Source organism: Balaenoptera borealis, assembly GCF_965194805.1.
Source record: "Balaenoptera borealis genome assembly, chromosome: 2".
Taxonomy (NCBI): Eukaryota; Metazoa; Chordata; class Mammalia; order Artiodactyla; family Balaenopteridae; genus Balaenoptera; species Balaenoptera borealis.
Genome location: NC_138867.1, coordinates 92,363,772 through 92,383,929, shown reverse-complemented (window position 1 = coordinate 92,383,929; position 20,158 = coordinate 92,363,772). Strand labels below are relative to the sequence as shown.

The 20,158-nt window shown below is 39.7% G+C and overlaps 1 protein-coding gene across 1 annotated transcript; it reads right to left on the bottom strand.

Moving 5' to 3' along the window:
• Positions 1-255: 255 nt before the first annotated feature.
• Positions 256-17,429, bottom strand: TSLP (thymic stromal lymphopoietin; the record flags this gene model as incomplete). The annotated part of the gene is made up of 6 exons (XM_082380432.1): positions 256-11,596; positions 13,596-13,730; positions 14,350-14,394; positions 15,171-15,308; positions 16,337-16,559; positions 17,242-17,429. The coding sequence occupies 6 exons, from the start codon at positions 17,427-17,429 to the stop codon at positions 11,480-11,482; spliced, it is 846 nt and encodes a 281-aa protein (XP_082236558.1). The 3' UTR covers positions 256-11,479.
• Positions 17,430-20,158: the final 2,729 nt, after the last annotated feature.

Genomic DNA, 20,158 nt, shown 5'->3' with positions numbered 1-20,158 from the left:
ATAAGGCATGCTGACGCATAGATAGTGGCGCATAGATAGTGGCGCATAGATAGTGGCAACAGAATTATGTGGAAATACAAGGTTTACTGATTTATTGTCTAATATTCGTTCCGTACTAAACCTATATATACATTCATGCTCTTTGAATAAACTTGCCTTGCAACCATCAGTTGTCTTGGCCCTTCTGACCCCATACTGGTGCTTTTCAGTTCCTTACCCCTCACTGCCAGGAACTTCTAGCTTTCTGCAGCCGGTCTGCGGCAAGAAAGAAATGAAGGAAATGATAGCAAAGATCAATAAAACTAAAAGATGGTTCTTTGAGAAGATAAACAAAATTGATAAACCATTAGCCAGACTCATCAAGAAAAAAAGGGAGAAGACTCAAATCAATAGAATTAGATATGAAAAAGGAGAGGTAACAGCTGACACTGCAGAAATACAAAGGATCATGAGAGATTACTACAAGCAACTCTATGCCAATAAAATGGACAACCTGGAAGAAATGGACAATTTCTTAGAAAAGCACAACCTTCCAAGACTGAACCAGGAAGAAACATAAAATATAAACAGACCAATCACAAGCACTGAAATTGAAACTGTGATTAAAAATCTTCCAACAAACAAAAGCCCAGGACCAGATGGCTTCACAGGCAAATTCTATCAAACATTTAGGGAAGAGCTAACACCTATCCTTCTCAAACTCTTCCAAAATATAGCAGAGGGAGGAACACTCCCAAACTCATTCTACGAGGCCACCATCACCCTGATACCAAAGCCAGATAAAGATACCACAAAAAAAGAAAACTACAGGCCTATATCACTGATGAACATAGATGCAAAAATCCTCAACAAAATACTAGCAAACAGAATCCAACAGCACATTAAACGGATCATACATCATGAACAAGTGGGGTTTATCCCAGGAATGCAAGGATTCTTCAGTATATGCAAATCAATCAATGTGATACAGCATATTAACAAATTGAAGGATAAAAACCATATGATCATCCCAATAGATGCAGAAAAAGCTTTTGACAGAATTCAAAACCCATTTATGATAAAAACCCTCCAGAAAGTAGGCATATAGGGAACTTACCTCAACATAATAAAGGCCATATATGACAAACCCACAGCCAAAATCGTCCTCAATGGTGAAAAACAAACCATTTCCACTAAGATCAGGAACAAGACAAGGTGGCCCACTCTCACCACTATTATTCAACATAGTTTTGGAAGTTTTAGCCACAGCAATCAGAGAAGAATAAGAAATAAAAGGAATCCAAATTGGAAAAGAAGTAAAACTGTCATTGTTTGCAGATGACGTGATACTATACATAGAGAATCCTAAAGATGCTACCAGAAAACTACTAGAGCTAATCAATGAATTTGGTAAAGTAGCAGTATACAAAATTAATGCACAGAAATCTCTCACATTCTGATACACTAATGATGAAAAATCTGAAAGAGAAATTAAGGAAACACTCCCATTTAACATTGCAAGAAATAGAATATTATACCTAGGAATAAACCTACCTATGGAGACAAAAGTCCTGTATACAGAAAACTATAGGACACTGATGAAAGAAATTAAAGATGATACAGATGGAGAGATATACCATGTTCTTGGATTGGAAGGATCAACATTGTGAAAATGACTCTACTACCCAAAGCAATCTACAGATTCAGTGCAATCCCTATCAAACTACCAATGGCATTTTTCACAGAACTAGAACAAAAAATTGCACAATTTGTATGGAAACACAAAAGACTCCGAATAGCCAAAGCAATCTTGAGAAAGAAAAACGGAGCTGGGGGAATCACACTCCCTGACTTCAGACTATACTACAAAGCTACAGTAACGAAGACAGTACGGTACTGGCACAAAAACAGATATATAGATCAATGGAACAGGATAGAAAGCCCAGAGATAAACCCACGCACATATGGTCACCTTATCTTTGATAAAGGAGGCAAGAATATACAATGGAGAAAAGACAGCCTCTTCAATAAGTGTTGCTGGGAAAACTGGACAGCTACATGTAAAAGAATGAAATTAGAACACTTCCTAACACCATACACAAAAATAAACTCAAAATGGATTAAAGACCTAAATGTAAGGCCATACACTGTAAAACTCTTATAGGAAAACATAGGCAGAATGCTTTATGACATAAATCACAGCAGGATCCTTTTTGACCCATCTAGAGAAATGGAAATAAAAACAAAAATAAACAAATGGGACCTAATGAAACTTAAAAAGCTTTTGCACAGCAAAGGAAACCATAACAAGATGAAAAGACAACCCTCCAAATGCGAGAAAATATTTGCAAATGAAGCAACTGACGAAGGATTAATCTTCAAAATATACAAGCAGCTCTTGCAGCTCAATATCAAAAAAACAAACAACCCAGTCCAAAAATGGGCAGAAGACCTAAACAGACATTTCTCCAAAGAAGATATACAGATTGCCAACAAACACATGAAAAGATGCTCAACATCACTAATCATTAGAGAAATGCAAATCAAAACTACAATGAGGTATCACCTCACACCGGTTAGAATGGCCATCATCAAAAAATCTACAAACAGTAAATACTGGAGAGGGTGTGGAGAAAAGGGAACCCTCTTGCACTGTCGGTGGGAATGTAAATTGATACAGCCACTATGGAGAACAGTATGGAGGTTCCTTAAAAAACTGAAAATAGAACTACCATATGACCCAGCAGTCCCACTACTGGGCATATATCCTGAGAAATCCATAATTCAAAAAGAGTCATGTACCACAATGTTCATTGCAGCTCTATTTACAATAGCCAGGTCATGGAAGCAACCTAAGTGTCCATCAACAGATGAATGGATAAAGAAGATGTGGCACATATAAACAATGGAATATTACTCAGCCATAAAAAGAAACGAAATTGCGTTATTTGTAGTGAGGTGGATGGACCTAGAGTCTCTCATACAGAGTGAACTAAGTCAGAAAGAGGAAAACAAATACTGTATGCTAACATATATATATGGAATCTAGAAAAAAAATGGTTCTGAAGAACCTAAGGTCAGGACAGGAATAAAGATGCAGACGTAGAGAATAGACTTGAGGATAAGGGAGGGGGAAGGGTAAGCTGGGATGAAGTGAGAGCGTGGCATTCACATATATACACTACCAAATGCAAAATAGATAGCTAGTGGGAAGCAGCCGCATAACACAGGGAGATCAGCTCGGGGCTTTGTGACCACCTAGAGGGGTGGGATAGGGAGGGTGGGAGGGAGACGCAAGAGGGAGGGGATTTGGGGATATATGTATACGTATAGCTGATTCACTTTGTTATACAGCAGAAACTAACACAACATTGTAAAGCAATTATACTCCAATAAAGATGTTTAAAAAAAAAAGTATAACTCCCAGCATATGTGTTTAAAAAAAAAAGAAATTCCACTTTTGTAGAGCAGGGGTTGGCAAACTTGTATAAAGGGCCAGTGAGTAAATATTTTAGATTTGCCATATGATCTCTGTTGTATCTACTCAGCTCAGTCATTGTAGCCAAAAGCAGCCACAGTAAAATGTAAATAAATGTGTATAACTGTGATTCAATAAAACATTATTTATAGACAAGGAAAAAATAAAAAAGAAGAAGAAAAAGAATAAGGAAGGAAAGCTCTTCCAGAAGCTCCACAGCAGACTTACCTCAGGTCCTTTTGACCAAAACTACCTTCTACACTCTTTAGTGTCAGGGGAGGCTGAGAAGACAACTGTTTGGCATTTTTCAACATTGCTAGAGGGAGGTGGTCCCTGCCACCAGCTACAGCAGCAGCCTTGAAGCATAAGTAGATCATTTCCTTGTACTCTGGCATATTCAGTCCAAAGAGCCTAAAAATTTCCAACTTAGAGATGCTGTTCATAATAGGTAAACAAGAAAGTCGAGTTCTTTATGTTTTTTACAGGACAAGATCTTAGCAGAAGAGTTCTTTGTTCTGTTTTTTCCTACTCTCTCCTCTCAGGAAATTAAAATTAAAATGACATATCATAATACTTTAACAACAATATTAATTTAAAATCCCACTAAACTTTCAATGTCTTGTTCTATCAAAAACTGTAATGAACATTAATTGACTTTCCTTCCTGGTATCTCCCACCCCTCTTTTATGAACATGGCACCAATCAGAATTACAGGTTATTTGCAGAAATTATAATCGTAGAATTGACAACAATATCTAAACTCTTACAAGAACCCTCAGACCAAAAACCACTTCCAAAATCAGAGTTATAGTAACAGACAGAAAAGAAATTGATAAAATTTGTGATTATTTAAGTCCAAATGTTTCTTAGGAAAACCAGATTATTTTTTGTGGAAATTTGCAATATGATGTTTTATCAAATCAGATTCTTTGGAACAGTTTATGATCAAGAGTGATCTCTCTTCCTCTGTGGGTGCAGAAGTGAAAGAGCTCCTTCATCTTTTTCTACCACTCCTTTTGATAATATAAAAATTGCATTTTAAGGCCAGACTCTGAGATTTCATTGGTCAGCATTAGCAGCACAGAGATATTTTATATAGCTTAATTTCATTTGCAGAAATGAAGAGTTGAATATGATTTATCTATCCCCTTTTCCTCTTTCTAGTAAAAAAAAGTTACATTAATACTACCTGTGGAAAAATGAATAATGCTTTCCAGTTGGCATTTTTTTCACACCAAACACTTAATAAAGAACAAGACATTATTTTATTTTGCAGATGTAGGGTTGAGTTCTGACTCACAGTACCAAGAAAGCATCATTACCTACTAAAGCAAAAATATTCATAACACCAAATTTCATTTGCAGTGTTAGTCTTCATTCACTGGTACTAATAATCAGTTTAAACTGTAGGCTTGAGATAACTACAAGAAAAATGTTAAGCACTGTCAGCTCTATATCTTTTTATTTTTTTAATAAATTTATTTATTTATTTTGGCTGTGTTGGGTCTTCGTTACTGCACACGGGCTTTCTCTAGTTGTGGCGAGCGGGGACTACTCTTCATTGTGGTGCGTGGGCTTCTCATTGCAGTGGCTTCTCTTGTGGAGCACGGGCTCTAGGCGCGTGGGCTTCAGTAGTTGTGGCTCATGGGCTTAATTGCTCCGCGGCATGTGGGATCTTCCCAGACCAGGGCTCAAGCCCGTGTCCGCTGCATTGGCTGGTGGATTCTTAACCACTGCGCCACCAGGGAAGTCCCTCTATATCTTAATTTAAATAAAAATGTATCTCTATAGGAACAAGAATTTTGCATTTTTAAAAACTCTTCATACCATGGCCACCTAAACAACTTTCTGTGTTTTTTCCTTTCTGCCAGTTTTGAAAAAAAAATTAAATAACAACATAATACCTAAAATTGGGGATAGACTGTAGTCTCAATACTTACAATAATCACTTAAAGTAATTACATTCAAATTTGTAGTACCATAATTTGTCAATTCTAAGTTGCTAATTTTTCTGCATTTTAATTTTTTGGAGCTTGTGATATATTGTACAATTCATTAGGTTAATGTAGATTTACATTGTTGTGTTTAAGATGATGGTATTTTCTTCTCTGTTCTTTTCTTTTTTAATTTACTTGAAAAGCTGTAAATGGATGTTGGACCTTGCAAGGAATTGAGGATGTCAAATGATAACTACCAAGTCAAGTTTGGCACTTGGTATTTTGAATATTCGAAATGACACACCCATCCTACCCTTTGACTTTATAAGTAGTTTCTATAAAATGCCTTGGTTCTCAGCCCAGAGATATTTTAGGAGAATTTCTCATCAAAAGATTAAAAAAACGAGATACATTATTCTTCTAATTTCCCTTTTCTTTGGAATATAGGAGTAGGAAAAGATGAAACATGAATAAATAAACATACAGGAAGGTATTAGCAGACCAAACATGCTTTTATGACAATTGCTGTGAATGTGCTCAACTGTGCAGGTAAAAGACAGTAATAATAAACTTAATTTGGGTCAAAGGCCAAACCCCAACTATTAATAAACTGTAGACAGACTATATACAAATACCACAGGCAAACATAAATTACAGTTTAAGGTAGAAAATAGCAAAACAAATAAAAAGAGCAATTTAATATTCACCAAAGCTACAGCTTAGAGTGAAGACTTGATCTCCATAAACCTTTATGTGTTCAGTGACAGCATAAAAATAAATAAATAAAAAGGTGATACATGTTCATGAGGAAACTGATGAGCATAATTCTCATGAAAAGTTTTAGCATTTGATTTTGTATTTTAAAGAAGATAAGCAAGAATTTGGAGAATTTTAATGAAAATATTGGCTTAAGATAGTTATCATATGTTACACACAGAATACATATTTGTTAAATGCCTTTGAACATTTACAAAAATTAATTAAGTAGAGGGTGATAAGAAAAATCTTAATACATTTCCAAAGGTTTCAGGAAATTATAGCAAAAACAAAAAACAAAAAAACTTACATATATTTCATGATCAAGTTCAGAGTGAAATCTTATGGAGGAGATAAGATTTTGTTGGCATTCAGATAAACTGCAGCTTTCAACATTAAATAACAACAACTACACACTCAGAAAAAACAAAAACAAACAACAAAACCTTTACTCAACTAGCTCACACGAAGGGAAATAAAGAGATAAGGTAGACTTTGAGGTTGGTTGACCCACCCATTCAATTATGCATTTAAAACCTCAGGTTCTGGGCTTCCCTGGTGGCGCAGTGGTTGAGAATCTGCCTGCCAAGGGGACATGGGTTCGAGCCCTGGTCTGGGAAGATCCCACATGCCGCGGAGCAACTGGGCCCGTGAGCCACAACTGCTGAGCCTGTGCGTCTGGAGCCTGTGCCCTGCAACAAAAGAGGCTGCGATAGTGAGAGGCCCATGCACCGCGATGAAGAGTGGCCCCCGCACCACGATGAAGAGTGGCCCCCACTTGCCGCAACTACAGAAAGCCCTCGCACGAAAAGAAAACCCAACACAGCCAAAAATAAATAAATAAATAAATAAAGTAGCTATTAATTAAAACAAACAAACAAACAAAAAAACCCCTCAGGTTCTTCCCATCTTATATCTCTGCCATTCACACTATCTCAAAGCAGGTCTTAGGATAATTGCCAATTATAATTGCTGTGGCATATTTATTTGTTCATATCCTGTAAGAAGGGGTAGTCTATCATCCTATTGTCCTTAAAAGTGAAGAAACATTTTTCAGAGCTCTCAGAAAAACTTAACACTTATTGTTCATCATGAAAAGTGGGGTATGCTTATCCCTTAACAAAACTGAACTGGGAGAATTCCATATGCTTCTTTGATTTTAGCTTGGTTACCTCTATCAACTCCAAACGAGAATATTGGGGCCCACCTACTGGCTTGGATTAATCAATATTCACCCCAAAATCTGGGATCAATCCCTAAACTCTGTGTTGGATGGGGAAAATGGATGCCTAATTGAGAAGTGGTATAATGCAGGTTGAGAAGTCAATTACAACATCTATTAGGTAAGGGGCACAATTCCTACTTGGTAGAAGTTATTTCTTATTTAGAAATCTCAAGTTTCAGTCTCAGGTAATGAAAAGTGCACACTTTGGAATCAGCTAGATACTGCACTTACTAGTTGTGCTACATTGGGTGTTTTACTCCCTAAGTCTTTTCTTGCATCTATAAAATGGGGATAGTGGCTAGCTAACAGGATTGTTGCAAAGATTTAATAAGGTGGCGGAAGAAAAGTAAATGATAAAGCTACTCAATAAGAGCTGTTTCATTTATGGTAATCCTTGTCTTCAATAATGGCAGAAAATGAGCACAAAGATACTCCCAACTCTTGCTGTTTAAACAGAAGCTAACATGTAGAAATCAGCAATTAAGGCTATCCAATGTTAAATTCATTTCTATTTAATAGACAATATCATGATTTTAACATGAAAGAATGTATAAGAAGTACAGGGGAAATAGTCAAAGAGAAAACCAAAGTGCTAAGGAAGAAAGAGGAAGTTCTAAAAGGACATTCTGAAGACCTTTAATTCTTAATTCCTTTGGCTGCTTTTAAGATTTTCTGGTTTTAAGCAATTTGATTATGATCAATTTTAGAGTAGTCTTCTTTGGGTTTTTTTTTTTTGTGCCTTATTGAGTTTTTGGAGCTGTGGGTTTATAGCTTTATCAAATTTGGAAATTTCCATTGTTTCTTTCTGTATATTTTTTGCACCTGTACAGTTCACTCCTTAAGAGAATCTGATTATACATACATTAGGCACTTGCAGTTGTTTTACAGCTCACTGATGGTCTCTTCATTTCTAAATTATTTTTTCTATCTGTGTTTTACTTTGAATAGTCTCCACTGGCATGTCTTCAAGTTGACTGATCTTTTCTTCTGCAATATCTAATCTACCATTAATGCCATCACTGTATTTTTCATCTCACACATTGCAGTTTTCATGTCTAGAAGTTGAACTTGGGTCTTCTTTATTTCTTCATTGTCTCTATTTAACTTTTTGGACCTATTGAAACTAGTTACAAAAAATTGCTTTAATGTCCTTGCCTGCTAATTTTAACTTCTATGTTAGTTATGTTTAATTTTCATTTTTTCTTTTCATCATGGGTTGTATTTCCCTACTTCCTCATGTCTGATAAATGGCATGCCAAACATTGTGAGTTTTGCCTTGTTGGACCTTTTTTATTCCTATAAATATTCTTGAGGTTTGTTATGGAATGCAGCTGAGTTACTTGGACACTGTTTGATCCTTTCAAGTCTTGCTTTTAAGATTTGTTAGGTGGGATCACTGCAGCACTTAGGCCTGGGCTAATTATTCTCCATTCGTGAGATAAGACTCTTCCGAGCACCCTACCCAATGCCTAATGAATTGAGATTTTTCTGTCTGGCTGGTGGGAATAGGAATCTTTCTGGCCCTGAGTGAGAACTGGGCACTATTCTCTGATTTTTCAGAAGATTCTTTGCCCAGTCTTGTGCAGTTTTCTCACAGTGCCCATGAGGACACACATGCTGGTCAGTACTCTGCTGAATACTCTAGGAATGACCTGGAGCAGGGGTCCCCGACCCCCAGACCGCAGCCTGGTACCAGTCCACAGCCTGTGAGGAACTGGGCCGCATGGCAGGAGGTGAGCGGCAGGCGAGAGAAGCTTGGTCTGCCACTCTCCATTGCTTGCTTTACTGCCTGAACCATCCCACACACCCCAGGAAAAATTGTCTTCCACGAAACCGGTCCCTGGTGCCAAAAAGATTGGGGACCGCTGCCCTAGAGTATTCAGCAGGTCTCCAGGTTTCTTCCTCTGTGTACCTCTCTCTCCCTTGGTACTCTGTCATATGAACTCTACCACCTTGGTCTCTCTGGACTCTCAGCCTGTCTCCTCAACTCAGGAAGCCTGCTGACTCTGCCTGAGTCCCCTCCCTGAGCCATGGTCAGGAAACTCAAGCCAGCAAGTTGGGGTAACTGTAAGACTCACGTCATTTGTTTCCCTTCTTTCAGCATTATTGTCCTTTATTACTTGATATCCAGTGTTTTGAAAACCACTGCTCTATATATTTTGTATGTGTATTTTTCCTTGGGGGTGTGTGTGTGTGTGCTGGGTTGGGGGAGGTTTTTTCAGGCAGGAAGGTAAATCCAGACCCTGTTACTCCATCTTAGCCAGAAACAAAAATCTTCAATCAAAAATTTTAAGTACAAAATCGCCAAGCTGTCAACAATTGTGTGATTAAACTTTCCAACCTTCTTTCCACTACTACAAAGCAGTCTTAGACAGAAAATTAAAAACTAAAAAGAGATTTACCAGACTCTGTAACAACCCTTATTTCTCATCTTCATAATGAAACAGGTATTTAAATAGCTAAATTTAAAATATTTTTCTTACTATTTGCCAAGGGCTTTATATTTGTTGTGTATTTTAATTCTCATAATAATCCTATAATGTAGGCAACATCATCCTTCTTTTAGAGGTGTAGAATCTGAGACTCAAGAAAGTTAATTAGCTATTATCCTCATGTATAAACCATTATCCTTAGGTTTAGGCATAAATAATTTTATATAATAGCAATCAGTGAAACTTTATTAGTTGATATTCTGTAAACAATGGATGTCAAAAAGCATAGCTGTATTCAAAAAGTACAATGCCAGCTAGAACAAAAACATTTGAAAAAAGTTAAAACTTTTGAATAATGGAAAGGAACAGTAAAAAACCCAGATCAGCTCAATATTATTCTCTGGTATAATTCTCAGACAGTTGGTTTGTAAGATTTAGAAAGAAATACAATTGAGATATTAAAAAAAAAAAAAACTTTAATTTTTTGGATAAGTTTATTTGATTTACAGATTTGAGGGATGATAGAGACTTAATATGTTTTTACTTCAGTAAAGCATTTGAGAAATTTCCCCTGACCTTTACTTTGATATGACTATAATAAGAAAATGGAGATTCAGTTCTACAAAGTTAAAGGAACTTTTTTAATACAAAGAAAATAGACAAATGACTTTAAATGCCTATTGAGATGCCTATTTTGAAGGTTAGGCATCAAAAAAAATTCAAGAGAAGGATGATTGGAAAGTATCCTGAAACCACCTATCCCCAAATATTCTCTCTATAGGTAGGGTCAACAGGCACAATGCAGAAGGGGAGTGGTCAGTGGCTCCAAGGATGAGGGGAGGGAAAGAACTGTAGAAAAGTGATGCCCCTCAGAAAAGTATGTATGTGAAAATTGTTGACTACATTAAAAAGATCATTCATAAGGAATGAATTTGAGAATTATTTTATTAAGAAAAATATAGTGTCATTAACAAAGCAATATGTACATTTAAAAAACTGCTTACAAAATAAATTAAAGATACATTCCATAAATTTAAAAATATATATATTTAAGCTCTAACAAAGGCACTGCTTCGGGATTGGCTTGCAAGCACCACTCTTGTCTGTTAGATAATTTTTAAAATTTGGCTTAGAATACTTTCACAATATTTTGCTTGGAAATTATTTCAAATTGCTTCATTAGATGTACAACTTTTGTGTACTCTTTTTGCTTTATTCTCTTCTTTTGTAAATTTTTGGTATAAAAAGACAAGAAGTGTCAGTACACATGGAAGAAATGTCTCCCTTTTTAACAGAGGTTTACATGCTATAGTGTTCAACTTTTTTCCTTGAAAAAGTTCTCCTTCTACTACACTTTTCGATTCTTTCTTTGAGCAGGGCTTATGTAGTTCCAGCTGAGAATTACTGCCACAAATTCAGTGGCTCAGGCATGAATGCTAAAAAAAAGTCTCCTCCGACAGCTGAAGGACAGTACTTCCCCCACATTATAAACCTATGTTAAACAATAAAAGCTTATAAAAATAAGCTAAGAAACCCTTCTATAATTAAAAAAAAAAAACAACTATTGGTGGTCTTTTAAATGTCACAGTTAGAGTTAACGTTCCATCTACCTAATAAAGATGATTAACTTCGTTGCTGTGAAATGTGACTTTACTGAAGGTTTACTTTGTTTCTATGAAATGCGACTGAAACGTCTCCACAGTTCTATCAAGTATGAGACTTGTTCTAGGCATTTATCTGTTTTGACTTCTCTTTTCCTTCTTTTCTTCATTGACTGGGTATTATTTATCTGTGGAATAGGAGAAGCAATAGTCAAAATTAATTGTCACTATCTTTGAGTGGCTGGTTATTTTGTCTTCTTTATGCAAATCTATCTCTCAATCTGTCCCCCAAGACACCTACACACTGCTCCTACGTGCTTTCTCCAGAAGAATGCACTCCCGTCTCTCTACCCACGTACTTCAAGGCCAAGCACCACCTCCTTCACAAGGCCTCTGCTAATTGCTCAGACATTTCTTTTGGAAATTCTTCTAGTGCTTCAGAGTGTTTTTCACTTAACTTGGCTCTCAATTACATACTGTTTTATCATGGGTATTCCCCATAGCACTGAGCACAATTCCTTATAGATGAGAAACACTGACTATTTACTGAATGATTAAATTGATAAATAGCTGATGATTTCATGATCTCCCTGACAAGATCATAAATTCCTCAAGAAAAGGAGTTATCTCATGCCTCTTTATAGATACAATTCAGTAGACCTATTATTTGTACCCAAAGAGCTCCCACCTTCTGTCCCTCCCAACCTCCTAGATGTGCTACAGACACCTGAAGGCTTATTCTGAAGAGGAGTCTAACTGTCAAAAAAAGATTGCAGTCATCTGATATATTCCTTCACCTGAATTACTCTCAAGTAGTGACTGACTGGGCCTCCTAGACACACAGTGTTCAGACCAATAAAGTTCACCAACTTACAAAGCAAAAGGCTTACCATCTACAATCTGCTAAATCATAATTAAATATTATTGGTTTTAGGCTCTCTCCCTTTGGGCTTGGGAGAGGGCTGAAATAAATCACTCCAGACGTTCCCTTTTTCACATGTTATCCAAACTTATCTAGCCTGTCCTCTATGCTCTTCTTATATGGATGAACATCACTTTAGCCATCTGTAGATTTGCCAGAGTCTCCTTAAGAGAAGATATAGAGCCAAACAGGTTTTTCACATGGCTGCCTGGTATTGAAGATCCAACTCAAGCTAAGTCTAGAACCCTATGGCTTCAATCTTCAGTCCCTAAAAACTGACAGCCTTGGTCACCCAGACACTCAGTGTGCAGACTGATAAAGTCCACCGGTTAATAGGCCGCAATCATACAAATCTGCACTGTCTCTTTTTGTCTTTTTAAAAATTGTCATCAGGAAGATAAATTCCCTGCTTTACCTGCCTGCTGAAATAAATATTTATTGAGAACTTGTTACATACCAGGCACCGTTCCAAGTGCTTTTACATACACTGACTCACTTAATCCTCATAAACACTCTATATGGGACTTGCTAATATGATCCTCATTTTGCAGATGAAACTGAGCACACAGAGGCTAAGTAATTTATCCAAATTTTCACAGAAGTTATGGGGTTAGGATTCAAAATCAGGCAAGACTGTGCCCAGACTTCCTGCCCCTAGCCCTGCACTGTTTCCATATTTAAAGTTACACATTCATTCAAATGCATGTAACTGCGTATGCAAAAGATCCATTATGTAAAGAGAGAGCAATAGCACCCATACAAGCAATTACGCAAACATGGGGTGGAGATTTAAGGTATAATTTAACATTTAAAGAAAGACGTATACAATTATTAAATGATAAGCCCAAACAATGCTGCTCACACTTTGGAATGGATAAGAATCTCATAAAGAGCCCATACACGGGGACTGTGATTCTGAAGGTCTAGCCTGGGTCTCCGGGAACTGGCTTTTGGACAACCACTCTCCCATGTCCTCGAGAAGCCAGGACATTCTGATGTAGGAAGCTCAGTGATCATACTTTGAAATACTGGCCTAAGGTTTAGAACACAATTCTGCCAAAAGAATCAGAACACTAGAAACAGGTGCGTTTCAATCCCACCTGTTGTCAATGTGGGACTAACCGACAATCTACAGGTTTTACTCGCTCACTTGCCCTTCGAAAGACAGAACCTGAATAAAAATCACAACTCTGCACGGAAGCCCTACTTAAATTCAAGGTCAGCTCCAAGATATTAAAATGCGACCTTCGGATGCATCGGTTTACCTGAATTCCGGAGTAGCCTGAGCACTCGAGGGAGAGCGTAGCATTAGTTTGCTTGGCGAAGGTTTCCTTGGCGAGTGAGACACAGCCGTAGATGGGTTTGAAGGTAAAGTGCTCGATTTTAATGAGGCAATCCGGCTGCTCGCAGGCGGCAAAATTTACGAGAAAGGAAGAAAACGCCAGGGAGAAAAAAAAAGGGAGAATTGATAAGACGTGAGTGAAAGGGGCAGCGTGGGGGGGGGGGGAGGGGGGAGGAGCGGGAGACAGTACAAAGGCGATTCGAGCAGGAGGAAAGAGGTCTCGGGTGAGCAGAGGAGAAAGAACCTAAGGAAGGTGAAGTTAGGAGGGGTGTTAGATTGCAGAGGGCGCTTAAGGAGAAAGGACTCGCGCCGCCCACGTCTCGAGGTCCAAGGGGCAGCGCTGAGAGCGGAGGCTCGCACCCCTCAAGGGGTGCCCTTGACGTCGTTCCCTGGTCCCCGTTCCCAATTTGCCTTTCCTCCCGAGGGCGAGGGGGAGGAGGAGCCTCTCCCCGAATCCCGCTCAGATCCGACAGACTTCCTCACCCTTAATTGGAACAGAAGTGGCGTCCCGAGCTGAGCACCAGCGCAGAGGTTTCCGGCAGCCCAGACGTCCCTACTGGGTCAGCGTCACCTGGGAGCCCAGCCACCACCTGGGGTTCTACCCACCGCAGGATACCTCCTCCCCGGGATTCCTGGCGTCTCTCTGGAGAAGGCCAGAAGCACTAACCACTACTCACCGCGTCTTCACAGTAGACGAACTTGTTAAACCAGATACTCTTCGTCTGGAAGAAAGAAAAAATAGCATACGACAAAAAGGGTCAAGACTTAAATTCACGGGAGTGATCATCGCCCCACCCCCTTCCATTGCTCCCAGGTTTTAAAGATGCTCTGAAAGCAGTTTCCATTTAGGCACTTGTTTCCTTTGCATCTGTTTCTGTGTTTGACAAGTTAGTGAAACATATAGGGTCTTCAGATAGTGCCTGCTAGTATTTGAAACTGGATACCGAATGATCCTGTCCTAGAGGGAGATCTTCATGCATTTCACACATACATGCTCTATCCAGAAACTAGAATAATCAGGAAAATGATTACTAATGTATATTTAAAAAATCTGAAGTACCTTTATCCCACAATGGCATCCTAAAGCATCTAGAAAACTAGAAAGACCTGAAGCGCACATTCTCCCAGGCTATCCTCACTGGGTAGGGCTTAGCTCACAAGAATTCCCTCCTCTCTCTTTCTTTCTCAAGCCCTTAATCACTGTCTTTTTTTTTTTTCCCCACTAGTGAGGAGGATTTAACAGAGAGTAGACAACCTCCTTGGACACCTATCAATACCTGCTCGTCATCAGCATCTGCTCATTAATTAGTGTGCCAATTTCTAGGTAGTCAGTTTTGAAGCCAATATATTTCAGTATCACTTGTAAATTTTTTTTTTGACAAAATGCTGGGCCATGATTATTTTCCAAATTATTTTTCTTTCCTTGAAAGTTAAATTGTAGTGTGTGTGTGCCTACTCTTACAATAGAAATACATTTCAAAAAAGTTTCTTCACTTACCCCATTTATATATATATTCAGTTCTGGATGAATGACGTTCTGGTAAATATCTTTAATCTTCTTAAAGTCACAGTCAGTAAAATTGTAGGTTAGCACGAGCTCTACCAGTTGCAAGATGAAGATCTTCCTGAAAAAAACTGAACAAATAATAAGGTATCAGGCAATGTACTTGGAAACCCAATCCCACCCCAGTTTCACACTAAACTCTTTCCACCAACACTGAATTACTTCTAGAGCTGCAGGGCCTGCCTTAGGGGTAGGTGCCCAGGCACCACTTGTTGCCTCTCATGCCCAGTGCACACGAAGCCCATATTCACCCATGCTGTTGCCTTAGGTTGGAGCCTCCCTGATGCTCTAGAGCTTTCTGGCTCCACATATATAACACCTAAACGCCTACGGGCTCTTTTCTCCTAGGCCAATGATTTTGCTTGTTGTCATTCTCTTCCTTTATAGAATTCTAAATTGATGACATGAAAGAAAAAAATAGCCTAGCCAAATCTATGGAATTTTAACATTAGTAAAATCATCAGGAATTTCCCTCACCTTCCTCCTTTTGTCTTTGCCCTAAACCTTTGATATGTGCCTGAATGTGCTTTAAGAAAGAGATAACCACATCTTTCTCCTACAGGGCTGGTTCTAAGACCAAACCCCTTTCTTGGGAAAAACACCCCAAACTGTAACCACTGTAAAAACTAGGTACCGCTGCTCCTGCATGCTGTATACACTCTGAGCATTTCCTTTGGCCTCCTCCAACTAGTGCTTTTCCTTCTCTGTGGCTACTGAGAAAACGCATGTACTCACTTAATGGGATACTTTGGAGGGTGGGTGCAGCTTCAGGCTTGGACCGCGCTTCCAGGTAAGGGCATTAAATATGCATTAGTGACCAGAACCATAGGGGCAGGGACGATGAGAAATTGAAATGAATGGGAAAAGATCTGATGGGCCTCACCCTCAAAAAACTTACTTTCCAAAGCACTTATCAACTTCGTGAAAGTGCTACTCTTGGGTGACTGGGGGCACCTTAGGGGCTGCAGTCTCTCTAGCAAGTTCTGTAGGTGTCAAGAACTTTTAAACCCACAAAGTCCACGGTCCTGTCACCTTCACAGCCCCGCTCTTCAGGGCTGCGTTTAGGAACTGGAACTCTAGACTCCAGGATCCCGGCCGACCGCACGGCGCAGTGCGCAGCGGAGCACGCGGGGCCAGGTGCTGTCCAGCGCGCAGCTCGCCCGGCGGCTCGCACAATTTGTGCGCCCGGCGTCCCGACGCTTAGCCTTAGCCCCACCCCGCGTAGCCTCGACAATTTCGGTCAGCTGGGGCCTGAGCTCCGGCACCTGTTTTAGGGACGGGAGAAGCAACGAGATGGCGGGCTTGGATTTGACCTCGCAAACTCTTGTGAATCCAGAAAAGGGAGTTTAAACGCAGCGAAGTGAGTTAGGAAGAGAGCCCTAGAGGATGCCTAGCCGCCTTCTGGGCTCTGACAGAGCCAACAGGGAGATGAAGGGAAGGAAGGCCCAAACCGACGGGGCTGCTGGGGGATGAACCCCTCTCCTGCCGAGATTGGCCCGCGCTGCCCCGGGCTCTCCTGACACCCAACTCCCCTCTTTACCCCCTTCCATCCCCCAACCCCTTTGCGCGTCAGAGCCTGCAGAGTCCAGGTCCTTGGGAAGTTCCTAGGAGTCATCTCCGGAGCCGCCGAGACAGGGCGCCCCACGTGAGTACTAGCAAATGTCACAGGCCACGCCGAGCCTGGGAACATCAGGGGGTGGAGCGAAGCAGGAAAAGTACGGACTCGGACTCGAGGTGGTGGGTGGGGTGAGGACGCAAGCCAGAAGGGAACTTTTTTTTTTTTTAATAGAAGGCGCGCCACAGCTGTACCAGAACAGCTGGACCCAATTCGCTCGTTAATGCCTGGGGGTAAAGGTTGTGGCGCTAATAGGAGTGTAGGACAGCCGCTGATTCACCGCTGACTTCAAAGACGGGCTTTTCTGGAACCCTCCAAGTCTAGGATTTAATGTCGTGGCAGCATCCTTTGAAGAGAATTCCTCCGCCTCTCTCTTCCCGCATCACCAACTTTTCAGGGTCTTGTGGGATGATGTCAAAGCCTGATTCATCTGCTATGACATGAGAGGTGTTTCTGATCGGCAGCTGGAGATTGGGTAGGCGGACAGAATCTTGAGACACAGATTTCTTCACTGGGTTGGGATATGCTGAGAGGGCAGGGGCAGAGGAAAGCAGCTTTTGCCCAGGTTCTACTTGCATTAGGGCAGGGGTCCCCAATGCCCCCGGCCATGGCTGGTAGCGGTCCATGGCCTGTTAGGAATCCGCTGCTCAGCAGGAGGTGAGTGGTGGGCGGAGGAGCGAAACTTCATCTGTATTTACAGCTGCCCGCTCCCCCTCACATTATGGCCTGAGCTCTGCCTCGTGTCAGCATTATGGTGAGTTGTATAATTATTGCATTATATATTACAATGTATTAATAGAAATAAAGTGCACAATAAATGTAATGCGCTTGAATCGTCCTGAAACCACCCCCCGCCCAATCTGTGGAAAAATTGTTGTTCCACGAAACCAGTCCCTGGTGCCAAAATAGTTGGGGACCGCTGTTCTACCGTGTAACCGAGCTGCCTCCCTTCCTTTAAAACTGTGTCTATGGCGGGTTTTGTTGAGATAGGGCAGACAGTGCTCCTCCTCCTCCTCAGACATCCTGGAAGATGTCTCTTTGCCTGTTAAACACTGCTAAACACTTGTGCTTGGGGACCCCAATTTCCTTATCTATTATATGTGGGCTCTTAGATCACTTCAATCATACCACTTTTCTGCTCAAAAACTCTTGGTAAACCCCGGTTGCCTTGACATTTACAATCATCCTTCCGCACCTGGCTCCAAGCTGTCTTTCCAGCCTTGTCTCCTTTATTCTCCTAGGCTTCTGCCAAATAGCAGCTGAAGGTAATATGCTCTAAATATTTCCTTAGCTTTCTTCTTCCCAGCCTCACATCATCAGGTGTAGGCATTCTCCTATTATTCAATGCTCATTTCACTGGACATCTCCTCCAAAAGTGGTCTCTTACCTGGATGTGACCTCACTTTCCTTTAAGCCATATTTATTTTGGGCTTCCCTCTTATGACCTCCATTCATTATATAATATATCAATAATGTTTTTCAACCTTATATTTTTACTAGACTGTGCATTCCTTAGAAGCAGGGAATGTTTTATAATAATTGATTTGTTCCATATCAATTTAATTTTTCCAAAAACATTTGAAGTGGCTTGCTGTAAATGCATTGGTACTAGAAGGTAAAAAAAAACAGTCAAGATAAGACAAAGGAAAGGTACCAAGAAATAAGGAAGGTGAGGATCATGTACAGGGAAGGCCATAGAAGAATATTATTAAGAAATGAAGAATTAAGACAAGTTCAAAAGTGAATGCTGATCTTCCAAACAACCATTGCAAAGGAGAGAATATGACGGACTCTACAAGTTCATTAGGGGAAGCCAATTTTTCTTATGCCTGTTATCATAGTTAGCACTGAAGGGCTCAGCTTATGTGCTACATAATATAGACTCACATTCTCAATAAGTTGAAGTATATATTAATCTTCTTTTAAGATCATTGTCAGGAAGCAAATCATTTCCCATTGAAAGAAGCTCTCTATAAAGATTTCTCTTTATAACTTTTTGCTACTGTACTCCTAGAATCCACTTAGGCCTTGCCTGGGGCAACCATTCAGGTAAGGGCATCTCTGAAAATTCCTAGCGGGCTGAAGAGCTTTTTCTCTCTTTCCATTTGGTCAAATGCTAAAGATGTGAACAGTAGCTTCATGTATAGTTTGGGAAATCCTAGGTTAAGAATGGTATCTTCCATGTGGTAGGAAAGTGATATGATTTGTAGCACTCTGTGATTACTCGGAGAACTTAGGTAATACTCTGACCCATGAGATGGGCCAGAAAATGACCCAGAACCCAGCTCTCTTTTCTCCTACCGTCACTAAAAAGGTGTCATTTATTTCCTTAATATTTTTATTTCTTATTTTATTAATAGTTCCCTTTCTTTTTCATTCCCTTATTTTTTCCCTCCCATCTTTTAAATTTACTTCTTTCCTCCTCTTCTTTTAACTATCCAGAGTATTTAAAGTAGCTAGTCCTCATGGGAAATTCAGTTTGTGTTTGAAGTAGATCCAAGTTGTTAGGAAAAAAGGGTGCTATTTTTTTTTTACCTTATTAAATCATAGTGTCATTGGACTTTAAAAAATGGAAGCATTATCAGATAGGTTATTGATGAAATGAGAGGGAGCTCCCTCTATGGAGTAAGAAAAGTGGATAACACCAAACTTGGTAATATTTTAAGATGTGTGACAATGGACTTTCCCCAGCAGATGGGTATTCTTTTGGTCCTGGAAGTAAAGTGAATTACTCTAGATTCTCCAGGATGCTGGTCATATAATTACTCCTCCTCTTGGTTTTCATATACTCATGCAGAAAGGAAGGGCCACACTTTGCAGTGGTGAACATTCTTTCTTTCTTGATACTCTACCTTCATTGTTCATCAGCATAGTACAGTATTTTTGTAATGTGAAGTATGTAATGTCAATGTATGATTTGTGATAACTGCAGCATATATCCATTTTGTCCATTAATTTTGCATTATATACTTGTACTCAAGCAGCCTTGCTGTCGGTCTGAATCATTGATTGATATCACCAAACTCCATACTTCCTCTAAGATCCTTTGGGGATATTTGTAGACCAGAAAGTGACGTGAGGGAGTTTCCTGTGACAAATGCAAAATAAATCCCTTTTATCTTGTTTTAGTCCCAGGCTGGTTATACCTGCATAATCAGCCTATGCCCGAGAAATGTTGCCAGATATTTTTATATTAGGGAGTGAAGAAGTCTAAATATATGCATGAAAACCTAGTGTTTGTGCTCATTCCTCTGGAGAGAAACAGTGTAAACCTCATCCAATTGGAGTTAAAAGATCTTGCTTACTT